This window comes from Oncorhynchus tshawytscha, linkage group LG13 (genome assembly GCF_018296145.1).
Source record: "Oncorhynchus tshawytscha isolate Ot180627B linkage group LG13, Otsh_v2.0, whole genome shotgun sequence".
NCBI lineage: Eukaryota > Metazoa > Chordata > Actinopteri > Salmoniformes > Salmonidae > Oncorhynchus > Oncorhynchus tshawytscha.
In genome coordinates this window covers 10250952-10273903 of record NC_056441.1, presented here as the reverse complement: position 1 = coordinate 10273903, position 22952 = coordinate 10250952, and the positions used below count along the sequence as shown (strand labels likewise).

The window sequence follows — 22952 nt, the reverse complement described above, 5'->3', positions numbered from 1 at the left end:
CCCCTATCTCTCTGTCTTTCTCTCTCTACTCTCCCTATCTCTCTGTCTCTCTCTGTCTCTCTACTCCCCCTATCTCTCTCTCGCTCTCTCTCTCTCTACTCCCCCTATCTCTCTGTCTCTCTGTCTCTCTCTCTACTTCCCCTATCTCTCTGTCTCTCTCTCTACTCCCCTATCTCTCTGTCTCTCTCTCTACTCCCCCTATCTCTCTCTCGCTCTCTCTCTCTCTCTCTACTCCCCCTATCTCTCTCTCGCTCCTACTATCTTTCTCAATCTATTACAAAAAAATCAATGTATTCCCTAACTTCCTTCCCTCTGCCTTTGAATGTGTCTTGTGTGTTTTTGGGAAAGCTGAGCCTGGTCTTCCTTTGAAGATAAGTCAGACGTATTACACACTGTGTCTGCATCCAAAATGGCACCCTATTCCCTATAGGCTAGTGCACTACTTTTGACCAGGTCCCATATGGCTCTGGTCCAAAGCAGTGCACTATATAGCAAATAGGGTGCCATATTGGAAACAATGTGTGCCTCCTGCCAGTCCTGTCCCTGTAATGTCTGATGGTGGGGGAGTTTGGCTCTGCAGAATCGAAAGCTCCGGTGAGAGAGGAGGAGGAGGAGGAGGAGGAGGAGAGTAGGAGTGTGACTGATGTGTGTGAATTGGATGAGAAGGAGATGTTAATGGAGGGTAATGGGGAGTTTTGGGATAATGACAGCAGACAGTTCTTCCCAGTGAAGGTGGCCTGGGAGCAGAATGGGATGATGCTAGAGTTTGTTAGCATCACTAGTGCTAGCATCACGTCATCGTACTGGCTTGACAACAAATGGAGTTAACATGTATAATACTCTCCCAATTGTGTTCTGGGACAGGTGTTAGTAATGGTCAGATAATGTTGATATCAAATCAAATCAAATCAAATTTTATTTGTCACATACACATGGTTAGCAGGTGTTAATGCGAGTGTAGCGAAATGCTTGTGCTTCTGGTTCCGACAATGCAGTAATAACGAGCAAGTAATCTAACTAACAATTCCAAAAAAAAACTACTGTCATACACAGTGTAAGGGGATAAAGAATATGTACATAAGGATATATGAATGAGTGATGGTACAGAGCAGCATAGGCAAGATACAGTAGATGATATCGAGTACAGTATATACATATGAGATAAGTATGTAAACCAAGTGGCATAGTTAAAGTGGCTAGTGATACATGTATTACATAAGGATGCAGTCGATGATATAGAGTACAGTATCAACGTATGCATATGAGATGAACAATGTAGGGTAAGTAACATTATATAAGGTAGCATTGTTTAAAGTGGCTAGTGATATATAGACCTCACTATCAATCATGTGTAAATATTCCACTTGAAACCCTCTCACTCTAGGAGCTCAGATGCAATAATGTAATAACCTGATAGCTTGTCTGTTGAAACGTTGGTTGTCTTCATCAGGGTATAATGACAAACACTGTGGGTCACTAGTTTATACAGCATCAAAGAACACACACAGGTGTCTGTAATCATGGCCAGGTGTGGCCTGATATCATGAATATTCTACTTTACAGGTATTCCATATTTCGATATTTTAGGAAATTAAACAAATATCTTGTCTTAACTTACTCTTTATGAATGTTTTATCTTTCTTCCAGGTATCTCCTCCACACCAGAGCCTTTGGACAAAAAGAATGAAGACAAGAACATAGTGAAGGACCTTCTGACATCAGACGATTCAGCCATCTCAGACCTCTCCCCAGACACAGAGTCCTGTCCCAAGACAGACCCCTCTACCAAGACAGACCCCTCTACCAAGACAGACCCCTCTACCAAGACAGACCCCTCTACCAAGACAGACCCCTTCACCAAGGCAGACCCCTCTACCAAGACAGACCCCTCCACCAAGACAGACCCCTCCACCAAGACAGACCCCTCCACCAAGACAGACCCCTCTACCAAGACAGACCCCTCCACCAAGACAGACCCTCCACCAAGGCAGACCCCTCTACCAAGACAGACCCCTCCACCAAGACAGACCCCTCCACCAAGACAGACCCCTCCACCAAGACAGACCCCTCCACCAAGACAGACCCCTCCACCAAGACAGACCCCTCCACCAAGACAGACCCCTCCACCAAGACAGACCCTCCACCAAGACAGACCCCTCCACCAAGGCAGACCCCACTACCAAGACAGACCCCTCCACCAAGACAGACCCCTCTACCAAGACAGATGCTAGACCAGGCACCCCTGGGTCTGGCACCAGCCCCCATCCCAAAAAAGGAGGTACATTGTTCAACACGTGGCCTGTGCTCAGAATCAAATCAAATCAAATTTATTTATATAGCCCTTCGTACATCAGCTGATATCTCAAAGTGCTGTACAGAAACCCAGCCTAAAACCCCAAACAGCAAGCAATGCAGGTGTAGAAGCACGGTGGCTAGGAAAACTCCCTAGAAAGGCCAAAACCTAGGAAGAAACCTGAGAGGAACCAGGCTATGTGGGTGGCCAGTCCTCTTCTGGCTGTGCCGGGTGGAGATTATAACAGAACATGGCCAAGATGTTCAAATGTTCATAAATGACCAGCATGGTCGAATAATAATAAGGCAGAACAGTTGAAACTGGAGCAGCAGCACAGTCAGGTGGAAGTTGAAACTGGAGCAGCAGCATGGCCAGGTGGACTGGGGACAGCAAGGAGTCATCATGTCAGGTAGTCCTGGAGCTCAGGTCCTAGGGCTCAGGTCCTCCGAGAGAGAGAAAGAAAGAGAGAAGGAGAGAATTAGAGAACGCACACTTAGATTCACACAGGACACCGAATAGGACAGGAGAAGTACTCCAGATATAACAAACTGACCCCAGCCCCGACACATAAACTACTGCAGCATAAATACTGGAGGCTGAGACAGGAGGGGTCAGGAGACACTGTGGCCCCATCCGAGGACAGCTCTGAGACCCACTGAGAGACATACTGTAACCAGGAAGATAAGGAAATAGCATGGGGTTGGACATCCAGTGTGAGGTGTACAGTTTGGTAGCTGTTGAAGCTAGTTATCATGTGAGGGGAGAACCATTCAGGGATTCATGTCTGTGGACGGGTGAAAGGTTCCTCAGACTAATCTAATGGATCTTCAGCCATTACAGACCCAATCAGACAGATGGCAGTGGGTGAACTACACATCTTCATTTGTTAGGGGAGTGGTGGACGGTATAGAGGGGGAGGGATGAGGGCCTTGTGTTGGGACAGGACTTCCAGGCTTAGGAGTTTTCCTAAACCTTCCCCAGCATATCTCTCCAGACACCAGGTTTGTCTCTCCAGACTCCAGGTGTGTCTCTCCAGACACCAGGTTTGTCTCTCCAGACACCAGGTTTGTCTCTCCAGACACCAGGTTTGTCTCTCCAGACACCAGGTTTGTCTCTCCAGACTCCAGGTTTGTCTCTTCAGACTCCAGCCTTGTCTCTTCAGACTCCAGCCTTGTCTCTTCAGACTCCAGCCTTGTCTCTCCAGACTCCATCCCAGGGCTGTGAGACACCAGTCCTGGCTATGGGACGCCAGTCCTGGCTGAGAGACGCTAGTCCTGGCAATGAGACGCCAGTCCTGGCTGTGAGACTCCAGTCCTGGCTGTGAGACTCCAGTCCTGGCTGAGAGATGCCAACCCTGGCTATGAGACACCAGTCCTGGCTGAGAGACGCCAGTCCTGGCTGAGAGACGCCAGTCCTGGCTGTGAGACGCCAGTCCTGGCTGAGACGCCAGTCCTGGCGGAGAGACGCCAGTCCTGGCTGAGAGACGCCAGTCCTGGCAATGAGATGCCAGTCCTGGCAATGAGACGCCAGTCCTGGCTGTAAGACGCCAGTCCTGGCTGTAAGACGCCAGTCCTGGCTGTGAGACTCCAGTCCTGGCTGTGAGACTCCAGTGCTGGCTGTCAGACTCCAGTGCTGGCTGTCAGACTCCAGTCCTGGCTGTGAGACGCCGGTCCTGGCTGTGAGACGCCGGTCCTGGCTGTGAGACGCCGGTCCTGGCTGTGAGACGCCGGTCCTGGCTGTGAGACGCCGGTCCTGGCTGTGAGACTCCGGTCCTGGCAGTGAGACGCCAGTCCTGGCTGAGAGACGCCAGTCCTGGCTGAGAGACGCCAGTCCTGGCTGAGAGACGCCAGTCCTGGCTGAGAGACGCCAGTCCTGGCTGTGAGACTCCAGTCCTGGCTGAGAGACGCCAGTCCTGGCTGTGAGACGCCAGTCCTGGCTGTGAGACGCCAGTCCTGGCTGTGAGACTCCAGTCCTGGCTGAGAGACGCCAGTCCTGGCTGTGAGACGCCAGTCCTGGCTGTGAGACGCCAGTCCTGGCTGAGAGACGCCAGTCCTGGCTGTGAGACGCCAGTCCTGGCTGTGAGACGTCAGTACAGGAATTCACCCTTTGATTGTGGTGGTGGGAGGAAAGAGTTGTTGCTATAGTGACGGCCGCAGCTCTTGCTGCAAGGCCCTCTCAGGTTGGCAGAGAAAACGCAGCATACATATGACATAGCATGGGGCTCCAGAACGGAGACGTTGCTTAACCCAGGGCCCCGTTTCCAATGCAGACATATTTTAGGCCTAGGCTGAAACAGGATTAATATAAAAATCCTTCATCTTATGTTTGTGTTTATCAAAGAGGAACAGGGAGAACATTGATAATTGCTGCAGACAGGAAATTCAGAAGAATACATGGCCGCATCCTAAGTGGCCCCCTGATTCCCTATAATAGTGCACAACTTTTGGTCAACGGAAGGGCACTATATATGGAATAAGGTGCCGTTTGGGGCGCACACATGAATGAATGAGTTCCCTTCTGGTTCACACAACACTGTGCAACTATTGAGTGAATTGCATTATAGCACCGTAGCAGGAGATGTAGCTTCCTGTCCTTCATCGTGAATATACACTACCGTTCAAATGTTTTGGGTCACTTAGAAATGTCCTTGTTTTTGAAACAAAATAACATTTTTTTGTCCGTTAAAATAACATCAAATTGATCAGAAATACAGTGTAGACATTGTCAATGTTGTAAATGACTATTGTAGCTGGAAGCGGCTGATTTTCAATGGTTTTTAATCTACATAGGTGTACAGAGGCCCATTATCAGTAACCATCACTCCTGTGTTCCAATGGCACGTTGTGTTAGCTAATCCAAGTTTAACATTTCAAAAGGATAATTGATCATTAAATAAAACATTTAGCAATTATGTTAGCACAGATGAAAACTGTTGATATGATTAAAGAAGCAATAAAACTGGCCTTCTTTAGACTAGTTGAGTATCTGGAGCATCAGGTTTTGTGGGTTCGATTACAGGCTCAAAATGGCCAGAAACAAAGACATTTCTTATGAAACTCATCAGTCTATTCTTGTTCAGAGGAATTAAGGCTATTCCATGCGAGAAATTGCCAAGAAACTGAAGATCTTGTACAACGCTGTGTACTACTCCCTTCACAAACTGGCTCTAACCAGAATAGAAAGAGGAGTGGGAGGCCCCGGTGCACAACTGAGCAAGAGGACAAGTACATTAGAGTGTCTAGTTTGAGAAACAGACACCTCACAAGTCATCAACTGGCAGCTTCATTAAATAGTACCTGCAAAACACCAGTCTCAATGTCAACAGTGAAGAGACGACTCCGGGATGCTGGCCTTCTAGGCAGAGTTCCTCTGTCCAGTGTTCTTTTGCCCATCTTAATCTTTTATTTTTATTGGCCAGTCTGAGATATGTTTTTTTCTTTGCAACTCTGCCGAGAAGGCCAGCATCCCGGAGTCGACCTCTTCACTGTTGACGTTGAGACTGATGTTTTGCAGGTACTATTTAATGAAGGGCTTTCTAATTAGCCTTTTAAAATGATAAACTTGCACAGCGTACCATTGGAACACAGGAGTGATGTTGCGGATCATGGTCCTCTGTTCGTCTATGTAGATATTCCATTGAAAATCATGTGTTTCCAGCTACAATAGTCATTTACAACATTAACTATGTCTACACTGTATTTCTGATCAATTTTATCTTATTTTAATGGGCAATTTTTTTTGCTTTCCTTTCAAAAACAAAGACATTTCTAAGTGACCCCAAACTTTTGAATGGTAGTGTATGTATGACATCACTCCGTAGTTTAGAATTGATGCAGGAATTGTTTAAACTATGTGACCTCTCTCATACTAGTATACTCTACATGACAGGTGTGATCAGCTGTTTGGTGCGTTGATATTTTAGGTAAAAATAAATGTATATTTGATGCATAGTTATTTTTTTCTCTGCCTAGATGGGTTGACGACAGAGCAACGACAGAAGCTGGCTAAGGAGCGGAGGGAGGAGAGGGCCAAATACATTGGTAAGCCCTAAAGGAAAATAAGCTATAGAGAAATGTGTTTTCTGTTATCATGTGTGACATGTTGGGCTTGTCTGGTATGGAGGCCTCAAGAGACTCAGCTAGTCATGTCTAGGGAAGCATCCAAAATGGCACCCTATCCCAGGGCCCTGGTCAAAAGTATGAGCACCATAAAGGGAATAGGGTGCCATTTGGGTTCCTGACACAAGGCAGAGATATAGAAGGTATGGAATAAACCAATAGACACTGTAGCCTTCAATATGTTGTATTACACTACCCTGAACCGTCCGCCTGTCTTTAACCATTGGCCTCTCTTACATTGTATTACTCTGCCATGGGGGTTCTGTCATGGGGGTTCTGCCATTAGGGGTTCTGTCATGGGGTTCTACCATTAGGGGTTCTGTCATGGGGGTTCTGCCATTAGGGGTTCTGTCATGGGGTTCTGCCATTAGGGGTTCTGTCATGGGGGTTCTACCATTAGGGGTTCTGTCATGGGGGTTCTGCCATGGGGGTTCTACCATTGGGGGTTCTGTCATGGGGTTCTACCATTAGGGGTTCTGTCATGTGGGTTCTGCCATTAGGGGTTCTGTCATGGGGTTCTACCATTAGGGGTTCTGCCATGGGGGTTCTGCCATGGGGGTTCTGCCATTAGGGGTTCTGTCATGGGGTTCTACCATGAGGGTTCTGCCATAAGGGTTCTACCATTGGGGGTTCTGTCATGGGTGTTCTGCCATGAGGGTTCTACCATTAGGGGTTCTGTCATGTGGGTTCTGTCATGGGGGTTCTGTAATGGGTGTTCTGCCATGGGGGTTCTGCCATGGGGGTTCTGCCATGGGGGTTCTGCCATGGGGGTTCTGCCATGGGGTTCTGCCATGAGGGTTCTGCCATGAGGGTTCTGTCATGGGGTTCTGTCATGGGGTTCTGCCATGGAGGTTTTTCTTTCTAATGATTGATGGATATTGATTATTGCTGTTGTCTTCTCATTTTGCTGCTTCAGAACAGCAAACTCAGCTGCAAGGTAAGGCTACTCTATACGGCACTGTATAAGATCAGCGTTGGTAACATCAGTTGTCATCAGCAACAGTCATGCTTTTCTCCACATCTCCACCTTGTGGTTGGGATGCAATGTATTTTTATTTCTGTCTGCTTCTGAACCGACTTTTCCTTTCTCGTTCATTAATCAGTTTTGTTGCTTTCTGGATGTTGACCTGTTGTTGTCCACTGGGAACCTTTACAATATCCTGTTTGTCTCTGAGAAGAAGAATGATCAGATAGTTCAGTTATACGAGTCCCTCATTATATTTTCTCTTTCCTGTCTTCATTGTGTAGAGATTTGCCTTTCACCTAATTTGTTCCTGTTCATTATACGTGTTTGCATGTGTACTTTGCATCATTTTGTTGGATCATTGTAATGTCTTTCCAGTATAGATTTTTCTTGACTTTATATGTTTTCAGGGTCTATTTTTATGTCAAGGTATTGTGTGATCTTATTATCAACTCAGAGACACTTAGTACACTATAATTTCCCCACAGCCTCATTCCATAGCATTGGCTCAAGCCCCTTGTTTGTACACTCAACCCAAAGCCTGTGCAATCAATCCAATCCAAGGTATTCTGTGAGCTTGTTTTCAACTCTACATGCAGTACATCGGATCCCTTAACGATGGCCCAAGCCCCCCTCTCTCCCTGTAGAGGTCAAAGCTTCCGCAACCAACTGACCAATCAGAGTGAGCCGTCCCATAGTCCCCCTGGGGCGAGGCGTGAAAAATGTGTAGTTATTACTGTGAACTGACCCGCCGGGCCTCTCAGACAGATTAGATGTAATTACTCATTTCATTAGATTCATTATAATCGCCATGCCAACGGAATCATTTCGGAAGCCAACCAATAGAAGAAGCCTTTTCTTTACCTTATAATTCCCTATGGGCCCTGATCAAAAGTAGTGCACTATATAGTGAATAGGGTGTCATTAGCCATAGGACTCTGGTCAAAAGTAGTGCACTAGATAGTGAATAGGGTGCCATTTGGAACAATCTCTCTGTCTGTCCAGATGTAAGATATGAATCTCATATGGACTACAGACTGCAAATGTTTAGATCTCACTTCATCAAGCGTTTATGGTTGGATGTACTACAGTATGTATACTGTATGTACTACAGTATGTATACTGTATGTATACTCTATGTACTACAGTATGTATACTCTATGTACTACAGTATGTATACTCTATGTATACTCTATGTACTACAGTATGTATACTCTATGTTTATGGTTGGATGTACTACAGTATGTATACTGTATGTATACTCTATGTACTACAGTATGTATACTGTATGTTTATGGTTGGATGTACTACAGTATGTATACTCTATGTACTACAGTATGTATACTCTATGTACTACAGTATGTATACTCTATGTACTACAGTATGTATACTCTATGTACTACAGTATGTATACTGTATGTATACTATGTACTACAGTATGTATACTCTATGTACTACAGTATGTATACTCTATGTATACTCTATGTACTACAGTATGTATACTCTATGTTTATGGTTGGATGTACTACAGTATGTATACTGTATGTATACTCTATGTACTACAGTATGTATACTGTATGTTTATGGTTGGATGTACTACAGTATGTATACTCTATGTACTACAGTATGTATACTCTATGTACTACAGTATGTATACTCTATGTACTACAGTATGTATACTCTATGTACTACAGTATGTATACTGTATGTTTATGGTTGGATGTACTACAGTATGTATACTGTATGTACTACAGTATGTATACTGTACTGATGATGACATGCTGAGAAAAAAGGAACACGTGATTATCATCCGTACTCATCCGTTGAACCACATATGAGAGAGAACACAACGTACATTAAACCATGAGGCTGTTATGTAAAGGCCATTGTATATGAAGCTGTAGTAATGCCATTACAATATGAAAGTGCATGCACTCAATGTATTTAGCCAATGTATTTCTGCCAATCAGATGTACTGAAAAGGAATATAATAAGATGTTATTCCACGATGGAGACATGGAGAAAGTGTTGTCTTTGTGGATGGGGGTGCAGACAGACTAGAGTATTCTACCTCTTAACACAGAGAACGGCTCGGGAAGGACTGGTGAACAGAATACAAATCAGGACCTCGTCTTCTAACATCAAACACTCATGTATTTCGTTCAATGTTTTAATATTCCAGAATGAGGATTGCATGCTTTATTAAAAACCTCTCACATTCATTTCCCTCCATTCAACACTGAGCTTCATCCAAAAAACCTCTTCACACGTATCCTGCCCCTCACCATGCTAGTCTTTAACAACACATGTGTATTGGAAGTAGGTCCACATGCAGAGGATGGCAAAACAGGAAATGCCACTCTGAGATACAGTACACATGTGGCGTGTCTACCTTAGTGGAGACCCAATGAGCTGAGAGGACACAGCTGGTGCACAGCATGCTGGGAGTTTAAACAAAGCAGAATCATTGTATTTTAATTGTGGCTGTCAGAAATGAGACGCAGACTGTGGAGTGAAACTCAGTATCTGCTAGAGGGCACTAATAAAACACAGTGGGACACTACTACTACTACTACTATTTGCTGTCTACTACTACTACTACTACTATTGCTGTCTACTACTACAACTACTACTGCTGTCTACTACTACTATTCTCTACTACTACTACTATTACTACTACTACTACTATTGCTGTCTACTACTACTACTACTACTACTTTGCTGTCTACTACTACTACTACTACTACTTCTGCTGTCTACTGTCTACTATTGTGTCTACTACTACTATTGTGTCTACTACTACTATACTGTGTCTACTACTACTATTCTACTACTACTACTATTACTACTACTACTATTGCTGTCTACTACTACTACTACTACTACTACTATTGCTGTCTACTACTACTACTACTACTACTACAACTACTACTGCTGTCTACTACTACTACTACTATTGTGTCTACTACTACTACTACTACTACTACTATTGCTGTCTACCACTACTACTCTACTACTACTACTACTATTACTATTACTACTACTACTACTATTGCTGTCTACTACTACTACTACAACTACTACTGCTGTCTACTACTATTGCTGTCTACTACTACTATTGTGTCTACTACTACTACAACTACTACTGCTGTCTACCACTACTATTCTCTACTACTACTACTAATATTACTATTACTACTACTACTACTATTGCTGTCTACTACTACTACTACAACTACTACTGCTGTCTACTACTATTGCTGTCTACTACTACTACTACTACTGCTGTCTACTACTACTACAACTACTACTGCTGTCTACTACTACTACTACTACTGCTGTCTACTACTACTACTACTACTGCTGTCTACTACTGCTGTCTACTACTACTACTACTACTACTACTACTACTACTACTACTACTGCTACTACTGCTGTCTACTACTACTACTACTACTACTACTACTACTACTGCTACTACTGCTGTCTACTACTACTACTACTGCTGTCTACTACTACTACTACTACTACTACTACTACTTCTACTACTGTCTACTACTTGTACTACTGCTGCTACTGCTACTTATACTACTACTTGTTGACTGTTATGATGACTAGAGTAGGATTGCAATTAGGCCTATGGGAGGGTGTAAACAACTGTCTTCTTCCCATTCTATCCTTTTACCTTTTCCAAAATGGTTCCTAGAAACCAGGAGAATTTTAACAGCCTTAAACTGTGAGATCACAAGGCCAGAGTTCGTCTCAATGGACAAACAACGACCCACTATGTAGTGTTGAGTTGTTTATTATGACCAGCTAGTGCAGAGATATATGGAGGGCAGACAAAAACATATAGAGAGATTGAGAGAAAGAGGTTATTAGTTGCTTCAACTAACCCTGAATTGTCCATTATTCCATTCATGATTTCTACACTTTCTTGACTAGCTAACTATCCCATTAATTTGTTTTGTTTTCTTGAGTTTCCTGATGTATACGCAATGCACCTTTTTAGCTGCTATGTACAATGCACTCTGAAAGTATTCTAGACCCCTTGACTTTTTCAACATTTTGTTAAGTTACAGCCTTATTCTAATATTGATTAGTTTTTTCCCTTCATCAATCTACACACAATACCACATCATGACAAAGCAAAAACAGATTTTTAGAAATGTTTGCAAATAAACATTTAAATGAATCCATTATAGAATGAGGCTGTAACACTTTTTTTTTAAGTCAAGATGTCTGATTAATTTCAGAACATTAAAATAAATAAAACTAAATCATGTGAAATAAAACAAATCTATAAAAAAACTATACCCGTTGCCTCCCGTTGTCTAGCGACTAAGAAGGCCCAGTGGCTGGAGAAGGAGGAGAAGGCGAGGCGTCTGAGGGAGAGCCAGCTGGAGGAACGTAGGAGGAGGCTGGAGGACCAGAGACTGAAGCTTGAGAAACGCAGAGCCCTCCTGGAAGAGAAACAGAGGCAGAAACTAGAGAAGAACAAGGTGGGGACTGGAGGAGGGTCACCTTTTATTTATTTATTTATTTATTTTTATTTTACCTTTATTTAACCAGGTAGGCAAGTTGAGAACAAGTTCTCATATTTAATTGCGACCTGGCCAAGATAAAGCAAAGCAGTTCGACACATACAACGACACAGAGTTACACATGGAGTAAAACAAACATACAGTCAATAATACAGTATAAACAAGTCTATATACAATGTGAGCAAATGAGGTGAGAAGGGAGGTAAAGGCAAAAAAGGCCATGGTGGCAAAGTAAATACAATATAGCAAGTAAAACACTGGAATGGTAATTTTGCAATGGAAGAATGTGCAAAGTAGAAATAAAAATAATGGGGTGCAAAGGAGCAAAATAAATAAATAAATAAAAATTAAATACAGTTGGGAAAGAGGTAGTTGTTTGGGCTAAATTATAGGTGGGCTATGTACAGGTGCAGTAATCTGTGAGCTGCTCTGACAGTTGGTGCTTAAAGCTAGTGAGGGAGATAAGTGTTTCCAGTTTCAGAGATTTTTGTAGTTCGTTCCAGTCATTGGCAGCAGAGAACTGGAAGGAGAGGCGGCCAAAGAAAGAATTGGTTTTGGGGGTGACTAGAGAGATATACCTGCTGGAGCGTGTGCTACAGGTGGGAGATGCTATGGTGACCAGCGAGCTGAGATAAGGGGGACTTTACCTAGCAGGGTCTTGTAGATGACATGGAGCCAGTGGGTTTGGCGACGAGTATGAAGCGAGGGCCAGCCAACGAGAGCGTACAGGTCGCAATGGTGGGTAGTATATGGGGCTTTGGTGACAAAACGGATTGCACTGTGATAGACTGCATCCAATTTGTTGAGTAGGGTATTGGAGGCTATTTTGTAAATGACATCGCCAAAGTCGAGGATTGGTAGGATGGTCAGTTTTACAAGGGTATGTTTGGCAGCATGAGTGAAGGATGCTTTGTTGCGAAATAGGAAGCCAATTCTAGATTTAACTTTGGATTGGAGATGTTTGATATGGGTCTGGAAGGAGAGTTTACCGTCTAACCAGACACCTAAGTATTTGTAGTTGTCCACGTATTCTAAGTCAGAGCCGTCCAGAGTAGTGATGTTGGACAGGCGGGTAGGTGCAGGTAGCGATCGGTTGAAGAGCATGCATTTAGTTTTACTTGTATTTAAGAGCAATTGGAGGCCACGGAAGGAGAGTTGTATGGCATTGCAGCTTGCCTGGAGGGTTGTTAACACAGTGTCCAAAGAAGGGCCGGAAGTATACAGAATGGTGTCGTCTGCGTAGAGGTGGATCAGAGACTCACCAGCAGCAAGAGCGACCTCATTGATGTATACAGAGAAGAGAGTCAGTCCAAGAATTGAACCCTGTGGCACCCCCATAGAGACTGCCAGAGGTCCGGACAGCAGACCCTCCGATTTGACACACTGAACTCTATCAGAGAAGTAGTTGGTGAACCAGGCGAGGCAACCATTTGAGAAACCAAGGCTGTCGAGTCTGCCGATGAGGATGTGGTGATTGACAGAGTCGAAAGCCTTGGCCAGATCAATGAATACGGCTGCACAGTAATGTTTCTTATCGATGGCGGTTAAGATATCGTTTAGGACCTTGAGCGTGGCTGAGGTGCACCCATGACCAGCTCTGAAACCAGATTGCATAGCAGAGAAGGTATGGTGAGATTCGAAATGGTCGGTAATCTGTTTGTTGACTTGGCTTTCGAAGACCTTAGAAAGGCACGGTAGGATAGATATAGGTCTGTAGCAGTTTGGGTCAAGAGTGTCCCCCTTTGAAGAGGGGGATGACCGCAGCTGCATTCCAATCTTTGGGAATCTCAGACGACACGAAAGAGAGGTTGAACAGGCTAGTAATAGGGGTGGCAACAATTTCGGCAGATAATTTTAGAAAGAAAGGGTCCAGATTGTCTAGCCTGGCTGATTTGTAGGGGTCCAGATTTTGCAGCTCTTTCAGAACATCAGCTGAATGGATTTGGGAGAAGGAGAAATGGGGAAGGCTTGGGCGAGTTGCTGTTGGGGGTGCAGTGCTGTTGACCGGGGTAGGAGTAGCCAGGTGGAAAGCATGGCCAGCCGTAGAAAAATGCTTATTGAAATTCTCAATTATGGTGGATTTATCAGTGGTGACAGTGTTTCCTATCTTCAGTGCAGTGGGCAGCTGGGAGGAGGTGTTCTTATTCTCCATGGACTTTACAGTGTCCCAGAACTTTTTGAGTTAGTGTTGCAGGAAGCAAATTTCTGCTTGAAAAAGCTAGCCTTGGCTTTTCTAACTGCCTGTGTATAATGGTTTCTAGCTTCCCTGAACAGCTGCATATCACGGGGGCTGTTCGATGCTAATGCAGAACGCCATAGGATGTTTTTGTGTTGGTTAAGGGCAGTCAGGTCTGGAGAGAACCAAGGGCTATATCTGTTACTGGTTCTAAATTTCTTGAATGGGGCATGTTTATTTAAGATGGTTAGGAAGGCATTTAAAAAAAATATCCAGGCATCCTCTACTGACGGGATGAGATCAATATCCTTCCAGGATACCCCGGCCAGGTCGATTAGAAAGGCCTGCTCGCAGAAGTGTTTCAGGGAGCGTTTTACAGTGATGAGTGGAGGTTGTTTGACCGCTGACCCATTACAGATACAGGCAATGAGGCAGTGATCGCTGAGATCTTGGTTGAAGACAGCAGAGGTGTATTTAGAGGGGAAGTTGGTTAGGATGATATCTATGAGGGTGCCCGTGTTTAAGGCTTTGGGGAGGTACCTGGTAGGTTCATTGATAATTTGTGTGAGATTGAGGGCATCAAGTTTAGATTGTAGGATGGCTGGGGTGTTAAGCATGTTCCAGTTTAGGTCGCCTAGCAGCACGAACTCTGAAGATAGATGGGGGCAATCAGTTCACATATGGTGTCCAGAGCACAGCTGGGGGCAGAGGGTGGTCTATAGCAGGCGGCAACGGTGAGAGACTTGTTTTTAGAGAGGTGGATTTTTAAAAGTAGAAGTTCAAATTGTTTGGGTACAGACCTGGATAGTAGGACAGAACTCTGCAGGCTATCTTTGCAGTAGATTGCAACACCGCCCCCTTTGGCAGTTCTATCTTGTCTGAAAATGTTGTAGTTTGGAATTAAAATTTCTGAATTCTTGGTGGTCTTCCTAAGCCAGGATTCAGACACAGCTAGAACATCCGGGTTGGCAGAGTGTGCTAAAGCGGTGAATAGAACAAACTTAGGGAGGAGGCTTCTAATGTTAACATGCATGAAACCAAGGCTATTACGGTTACAGAAGTCGTCAAAAGAGAGCGCCTGGGGAATAGGTGTGGAGCTAGGCACTGCAGGGCCTGGATTCACCTCTACATCGCCAGAGGAACATAGGAGGAGTAGAATAAGGGTACGGCTAAAAGCTATGAGAATTGGTCGTCTAGAACGTCTGGAACATAGAGTAAAAGGAGGTTTCTGGGGGAGGTAAAATAGCATTAAGGTATAATGTACAGACAAAGGTATGGTAGTATGTGAATACAGTGGAGGTAAACCTAGGTATTGAGTGATGAAGAGAGACATATTGTCTCTAGAAACATAATTGAAACCAGGAGATGTCATTGCATGTGTGGGTGGTGGAACTAATAGGTTGGATAAGGTATAGTGAGCAGGACTAGAGGCTCTACAGTGAAATAAGCCAATAAACACTAACCAGAACAGCAATGGACAAGACATATTGACATTAAGGAGAGGCATGCTTAGTCGAGTGATCAAAAGGGTCCAGTGAGTGGAGAGGTTGGTTGGGGGTCACGGCGATTTAGACAGCTAGCCAGGCCATCGGTAGCAAGCTAGCATAGGATGGAGGTCTGTTGTTAGCCACCTCTTGCGTTCCGTCAGTAGATTAGTGGGGTTCCGTGTGGTAGAGGGGATTAATCCAAATCACACAACAACAACAAAAATAAAAACAATAGATATAGTTATAGAGGCCCAAGAAGAAAACATAAAAATAATAAAAATAAATAAATTGTCCGATTGTCTATTCAGATAGCAGCCGGTAAGACAGCTAACGGTTAGCAGGCCGCAGATGGGCGTTCAGGTAACGTCGCGACGGAGGAGCCAGCCGGATCTCCTTCGGGTAGATAACGTCGGCAGTCCAGGTGTGAAGGCCCGGTGGGGCTCCGTGTAGGCAGTAAAACGGGTCCGGATAGGTGACTGCAGCCCAGGAGTGATTGATGGAACTCAGGAGTGATTGACGGAGCTGGCTAGCTCCGGAATAATTGATGTTTGCTCCGGAATCGACGAAAGCCGATAGTCACACGGATAACAGCTAGCTAGCTGTGAGATCCGGGTATGAATGTCCAGAGAGCAGTCGAAATCCAGGGACATGGAGAGAAAAATTGGTCCGGTATGTTCCGTTCCGAGCCGCGCTGCGCCATACAGAACTGGCGATAGATTTTCGAGCTAAAGGATAGCTGATGACCACAAACCGTGGTTAGCTGAATACTAACGATTTGCCAGTAAAGAAGCTAACTACCTTCTGATTAGCTTCTGGCTAGTTTCAGGCTAGCTTCTTGGAGTTTCTGGCTAGCTTCTTGGAGGATTACAGATTTGAGGTAAATAATACTTTTTTATAAATATAAATTGGTGAGGCGGGTTGCAGGAGAGTGTTTTGAAGATGAGTTGATGGAAAATAAAAATAAAATGTATGTGAAAAAAGTTGTAAATATATATATATACAGGACACGACAAGACGAGGACAAAAGACGTCTGAACTGCTATGCCACCTTGGAGAGACCTTCAAGATCTCTCTGTTGCTCAAGTGTTGTGTTCAGTTTTGTAGGTAGTTTTGTTACAGGCTAGGGGACAACATACTACACCTAAGTGTATATCTTTGCTAGGTAAAGCTCCAGCCTTATAAGCTTACTGGTCACCATAACAACACCCACCCGTAGCACTCGCTCCAGCAGGTATATCTCACTGGTCATTCCCAACCAACACCTTATTTGTCCGCCTTTCCTTCCAGTTCTCTGCTGCCAGTGACTGGAACGAACTGCAAAAATCTCCCAAAGTTGGAGACTTATATCTCCCTCACTAACTTTAAGCATCAGCTATCTGAGCAGCTTACCGATCGTTGCAGCTGTACATAGCCCATCTGTAAATAGCCCATCCAACTACAGTGGGGCAAAAAAGTATTTAGTCAGCCACCAATTGTGCAAGTTCTCCCACTTAAAAAGATGAGAGGCCTGTAATTTTCATCATAGGTACACTTCAACTTTGACAGACAAAATGAGAAAAAAAAAAATCAGAAAATCACATTTTTTATGAATTTATTTGCAAATTATGGTGGAAAATAAGTATTTGGTCACTGTATCTAAGCGTTTGCTGATTACAAATATAGAAACTCAGCTTTTGCTTTGTGGGGACAAGGTCACAGGGTACATACACATAGTGGTTGGAGGTTGTAGAAACATTACACGTTGAGGTCCTCAGTAGCTGTTTGAGTGAGTCAAAGTTTTGTCTCCCTTTTACCCCGCCACAGGAGCGATACGAGGCGGCCATCAGGAAGTCAACCAAAAAGACTTGGGCTGAGATCCGTCAGCAGAGATGGTCCTGGGCTGGAGGCCTCAACCAGACCTCGCGCCGACAAAGTGAGCAGCACTGGAACCACATAGAACCTCATAGAACCACATAGAACCTCATAGAACCACATAGAACCACATATTACTACATAGACCCGAACCACCTAGGACCCCCATGATGTCTCGTACAACTGCTCACACAGTTCCCTCATTGAGCAGCATAGAACAGGACAGAGACGTTCTAGACTAACTAATGTTGCATTACAGTGTCCTACAGTTTGGATGTCGTAGGGGTGGGATTGTAATTTGGTTTAGGGGTGGTAAAGTTTTCATTTGAGGACTATTACAATAGCTAGATGAGTCATTATATAATTCCTGTTTACTAACAATATGTTGCCTATGGCTAGACTAGATTTGTATTGATCCTTCTCATCTGAACTGTTTCTCAGACTCTAGATTCTAACTGTTCAGTAGAATCCAGATATAGGAGACAGAGGGGAATATGTGGAGGGTGTCATGTAAATGTTTCATTAGACTTGCTGTGTGAACTGCAAGGTGTTGAGTTTATCACAGAGCTGTGAGGAACATTCTCAGCGTTCAGTATGCCAACTGTCTCCTACAGTACACTATGCTGCTCAGTCCAACAATGACTCAAGCTTGTGAAAGGCAGGCCTTCTCTTGGATGGTGACGATGTCAGGAGCCTTCTCTCCTCTCTGAAGTCTAAATAAGAATGTGTGTGTGTGTGTTGTTTTGTTTTTGTTTGTGTTTGTTTGTTTCTTAGTCTTTGTAGTTCAAACCAAACAATCTATACCACTTGGTGTTCTCTAGAAAGATTTGGGTTTTAGACGCCATCTGTTTCTGGGTTTTAGACGCCATCTGTTTCTGGGGTTTAGATGCCATCTGTTTCTGGGGTTTAGATGCCATCTGTTTCTGGGGTTTAGATGCCATCTGTTTCTGGGTTTTAGACACCATCTGTTTCTGGGGTTTAGATGCCATCTGTTTCTGGGGTTTAGATGCCATTTGTTTCTGGGTTTTAGACACTATCTGTTTCTGGGTTTTTGACGCCATCTGTTTCTGGGGTTTAGACGCCATCTGTTTCTGGGTTTTAGACGCCATCTGTTTCTGGGTTTTAGACGCCATTGGTTTCTGTGGTTTAGACGCCATTGGTTTCTGGGGTTTAGACGCCATTGGTTTCTGGGGTTTAGACGCCATTTGTTTCTGGGGTTTAGACGCCATTTGTTTCTGGGGTTTAGACGCCATTTGTTTCTGGGGTTTAGACGCCATTTGTTTCTGGGGTTTAGACGCCATTTGTTTCTGGGGTTTAGACGCCATTTGTTTCTGGGGTTTAGACGCCATTTGTTTCTGGGGTTTAGACGCCATTTGTTTCTGGGGTTTAGACGTCATTTGTTTCTGGGGTTTAGACGCCATCTGTTTCTGGGGTTTAGACGCCATGTGTTTCTGGGTTTTAGAGTGCCCTAAACTACAATGAGTCAGTGAATCAATGAATCAGTAAATCAGTGAATGATGTGGTCCCACTCTGCTATAAGCTCTGTCAACTGCATGATCCAGACAGACAGACAGACAGACAGAGAGAGACAGACAGAGACAGACAGAGGGCGAGCTCATCGACACTAGGCCTACGTCTACAGTACATCCTTGGGTTCCCCACCCCGCCAGCCTTGTGAACAGTTGTTGTCTGTTGCGTTCTCTCTGGTGCAGGCAGATGTTCGGCCTCCACTGTCAACTTACCGAGACAGGTGGACCCTGTCATTAACAACAGGCTGTCCAAGTCTTCTGCAACCCTCTGGAACTCCCCCAACAGAAGTAAGGATGACCGACCCGCGTCAATGTCCACCAGGCCTTTATATCAGTCCCCCTCCTCCCCTCCTCCCCACTCCCTTCTCCTCCCAGATCCTCCTTACTACCTGGTTTTAGTGTTAACTGTGGCCTGGTGGCCTGCCTGCCTGCCTGTTGACCAATCATTTCCTATCCTTACAACACTACATTACCCGTCTCACATCCCCGATCTCGTGAGCATCATGGTTTTGTTGATTAGTTGTTGTTGATTGATTTACCTTCTTCTCTCTGAATTTTTGATCAGACCAGACATCTATATTATTCCATATTTTGTGATCATTTTTCCCTCTATTGGTGTGTGTATAGGTTTTTGTCACTTCAGTCATGACACCCTTCTATTCCACACTCTTTGGTTGTCCTCCACTCTGCTGTTGGTCATAAGCTGTGCTGGTTTGGTGGTGGTGGTGGTAGAGGAGGTGGTGGTGGTGGTGGTAGAGGAGGTGGTGGTGGTGGTAGAGGAGGTGGTGGGGGTGGTAGAGGTGGTGGTGGTGGTGGTGGTGGAGGTGGTAGTAGAGGTGTGGTGGAGGTGTGGTAGAGGTGTGGGGGTGGTAGAAGTGGTGGTGGAGGTGGAGGTGTGGTGGTGGTAGAGGTGGTAGAGGAGGTGGAGGTGGTGGTGGTAGAGGAGGGGTGGTAGAGGTGGTGGTGGTAGAGGAGGTGGTGGGGGTGGTAGAGGTGGTGTGGTGGTGGTAGAGGTGGTGGAGGTGTAGTGGTGGTAGAGGTGTGGTGGTGGGGGTGGTAGAAGTGGTGGTGGAGGTGGAGGTGTGGTGGTGGTAGAGGTGGTAGAGGAGGTGGTGGTGGAGGTGGTAGAGATGTGGTGGTGGAGGTGGAGGTGTGGTGGTGGTAGAGGTGGTAGAGGAGGTGGAGGTGGTGGTGGTAGAGGAGGGGGTGGTAGAGGTGGTGGTGGTGGTAGAGGAGGTGGTGGGGGTGGTAGAGGTGGTGTGGTGGTGGTAGAGGTGGTGGTAGAGGTGGTGGAGGTGTAGTGGTGGTAGAGGTGTGGTGGTGGGGGTGGTAGAAGTGGTGGTGGAGGTGGAGGTGTGGTGGTGGTAGAGGTGGTAGAGGAGGTGGTGGTGGAGGTGGTAGAGGTGTGGTGGTGGTGGTAGAGGTGTGGTGGTGGTGGTAGAGGTGGTAGAGATGTGGTGGTGGTGGTGGTAGAGATGTGGTGGTAGAGGTGATAGAGGAGGTGGTAAAGGTGGTAGAGGTGTGGTGGTGGTGGTGGTAGAGGTGTGGTGGTGGTGGTGGTAGAGGTGGTAGAGATGTGGAGGTGGTGGAGGTGTGGTGGTAGAGGTGTGGTGTTGGAGGTGTGGTGGTGGAGGTGTGGTAGAGTTGGTAGAGGTGTGGTGGTGGAGGTGTAGTAGAGTTGATAGAGGTGTGGTGGTGGAGGTGTGGTAGAGTTGATAGAGGTGTGGTGGTGGTGGAGGTGGAGGAGGTGTGGTGGTGGTAGAGGTGGAGGTGTGGTAGAGTTGATAGAGGTGTGGTGGTGGAGGTGTGGTAGAGTTGATAGAGGGAGGTGGTAGAGGTGTGGAGGAGGTCGGTAGAGGTGTGGTGGTAGAGGTGGTAGAGGTGTGGTGGTGGTGTGGTGGTGGTAGGGGGAAGGTGGTGGTGGTGGTAGAGGGAAGGTGGTGGAGGTGGTAGAGGAGGTGGTGGAGGTGTAGTGGTGTGGTTCAGTGGTCATGATGGCATGGTGTGGTTCAGTGGTCATGATGGCATGGTGTGGTTCGGTGGTGGTGGTAGAGGTGGTTCGGTGGTCATGATGGCATGGTGCGGTTCGGGGGTGGAGGTGTAGAGGTGGTGGTGTGGTTCAGTGGTCATTATGGCATGGTGTGGTTCAGTGGTCATGATGGCATGGTGTGGTTCGGCGGTGGTGGTGGAGGTAGAGGTGGTGGTGTGGTTTGGTGGTCATGATGGCATGGTGTGGTTCAGTGGTCATGATGGCATGGTGTGGTTCAGTGGTCATGATGGCATGGTGTGGTTCAGTGGTGGTAGAGATGTGGTAGAGGTGTGGTGGTAGAGGTGGTGGTAGAGGTGGTGGTGTGGTTCGGTGGTGGTGGTGGTGGGTATTGTAATGTGACTGTGGCTAATGTTTCATCTAATGCTAAGGATTCTCCATTTTGGTTTGGAAGAAGACTAGTGTAATATCAATGGTCAGATAATGTAATGTCAATGGTCAGATAATGTAATGTCAATGATCAAATAGTGTAATGCAAATAGATAGTGTAATGTCAATGGTCAGATAGTATATTGTAAATGGTGTGGTGGTTCATTTCTTTACTATCAAATGAGGAGAGACAAACTTATCACACAAGTCAGAGTTATACTTAAACTAAATCTTTGTTAGTGAGAGTTTTGCAATAGCGATGGCTGGTCGACGAATCACCCTCAGATGATTTGTTGAGACAAAAGTACAAAGGTATTTTATAGCCAAGATACACCCCTTTCAACCTACATGACGAACAACAGATATATAGAATGGGTCACAGGGTTACGATTTGTATGAAAGATACCTATAATTCATAGCAGACAGTATCTGCTGTAAAAACAGTCATCTTTGTCTACAGACCAGAGTCTGGCCCTGGGGTCATCTCTCCCTGGTACCATATAGAACAGAAACACTAACTCATGCTCTGGAATGCTCTTTAGGTTTTATCACCCAAAAGACATCATAAATCTCCTGTCAGTGTTATCTCCCAGAGGCCCATCCTCAGTAGAACATACACACAATAGTTATACGAATACTCTATTCTGTTACATAAAACAACAATTTGATGCAATAAAAGTATTATAAAATGATCCTGCAATTTTCCACCATAATGGTCAGATAGTGTCATGTAAATGGTCAGGTAGTCATTGATGAACTCTTTATCTAATTATCACATGTGCAGTAATAACATGTGGAGAGGAGATCTTAGGTAGGGGAGATCTTAGGTGGAAGAGATCTTAGATAGAGGAGATCTTAGATAGAGGAGATCTTAGGTAGGGGAGATCTTAGGCGGAGGAGATCTTAGGTAGAGGAGATCTTAGATAGAGGAGATCTTAGGTAGGGGAGATCTTAGATGGAGATCTTAGATGGAGGAGATCTTAGATGGAGGAGATCATAGATGGAGGAGATCATAGATGGAGGAGATCTTAGGTGGATGAAATCTTAGATAGAGGAGATCTTTAGTTAGGGGAGATCTTAGATGGAGATCTTAGGCGGAGGAGATCTTAGATGGAGGAGATCTTAGATGGAGGAGATCTTAGGTGGATGAGATCTTAGATAGAGTAGATCTTAGGTGGAAGAGATCTTAGGCGGAGGATTAGGTAGAGGAGATCTTAGGTAGAGGAGATCTTAGGTAGAGGAGATCTTAGGTAGAGGAGATCTTAGGTAGAGGAGATCTTAGGTAGAGGAGATCTTAGATGGAGATCTTAGGCGGAGGAGATCTTAGATGGAGGAGATCATAGATGGAGGAGATCTTAGGTGGAGATCTTAGGTAGGGGAGATCTTAGATGGAGGAGATCATAGATGGAGGAGATCTTAGATGGAGGAGATCTTAGGTGGAGGAGATCTTAGGTGGAGGAGATCTTAGGTAGAGGAGATCTTAGGTAGAGGAGATCTTAGGTAGAGGAGATCTTAGGTAGAGGAGATCTTAGGTAGAGGAGATCTTAGGTAGAGAGGTCATCAGGTTGCTATAA

General features: G+C 45.1%; 1 protein-coding gene across 1 annotated transcript in view; it reads left to right on the top strand.

Moving 5' to 3' along the window:
- Positions 1–1716: 1716 nt before the first annotated feature.
- LOC112235831 (MAP7 domain-containing protein 1) overlaps positions 1717–22952 on the top strand; it is a gene marked incomplete at its 5' end in the record, with an annotated part of 38211 nt that continues 16975 nt past the window's right edge. The window contains 6 exons of the mRNA XM_042295027.1: positions 1717–2278; positions 6265–6333; positions 7328–7348; positions 11714–11877; positions 17386–17494; positions 19146–19250. Of these exons, the coding sequence (XP_042150961.1) occupies positions 1717–2278; positions 6265–6333; positions 7328–7348; positions 11714–11877; positions 17386–17494; positions 19146–19250 (1030 nt within the window). The remainder of the gene's footprint in view (positions 2279–6264; positions 6334–7327; positions 7349–11713; positions 11878–17385; positions 17495–19145; positions 19251–22952) is intronic.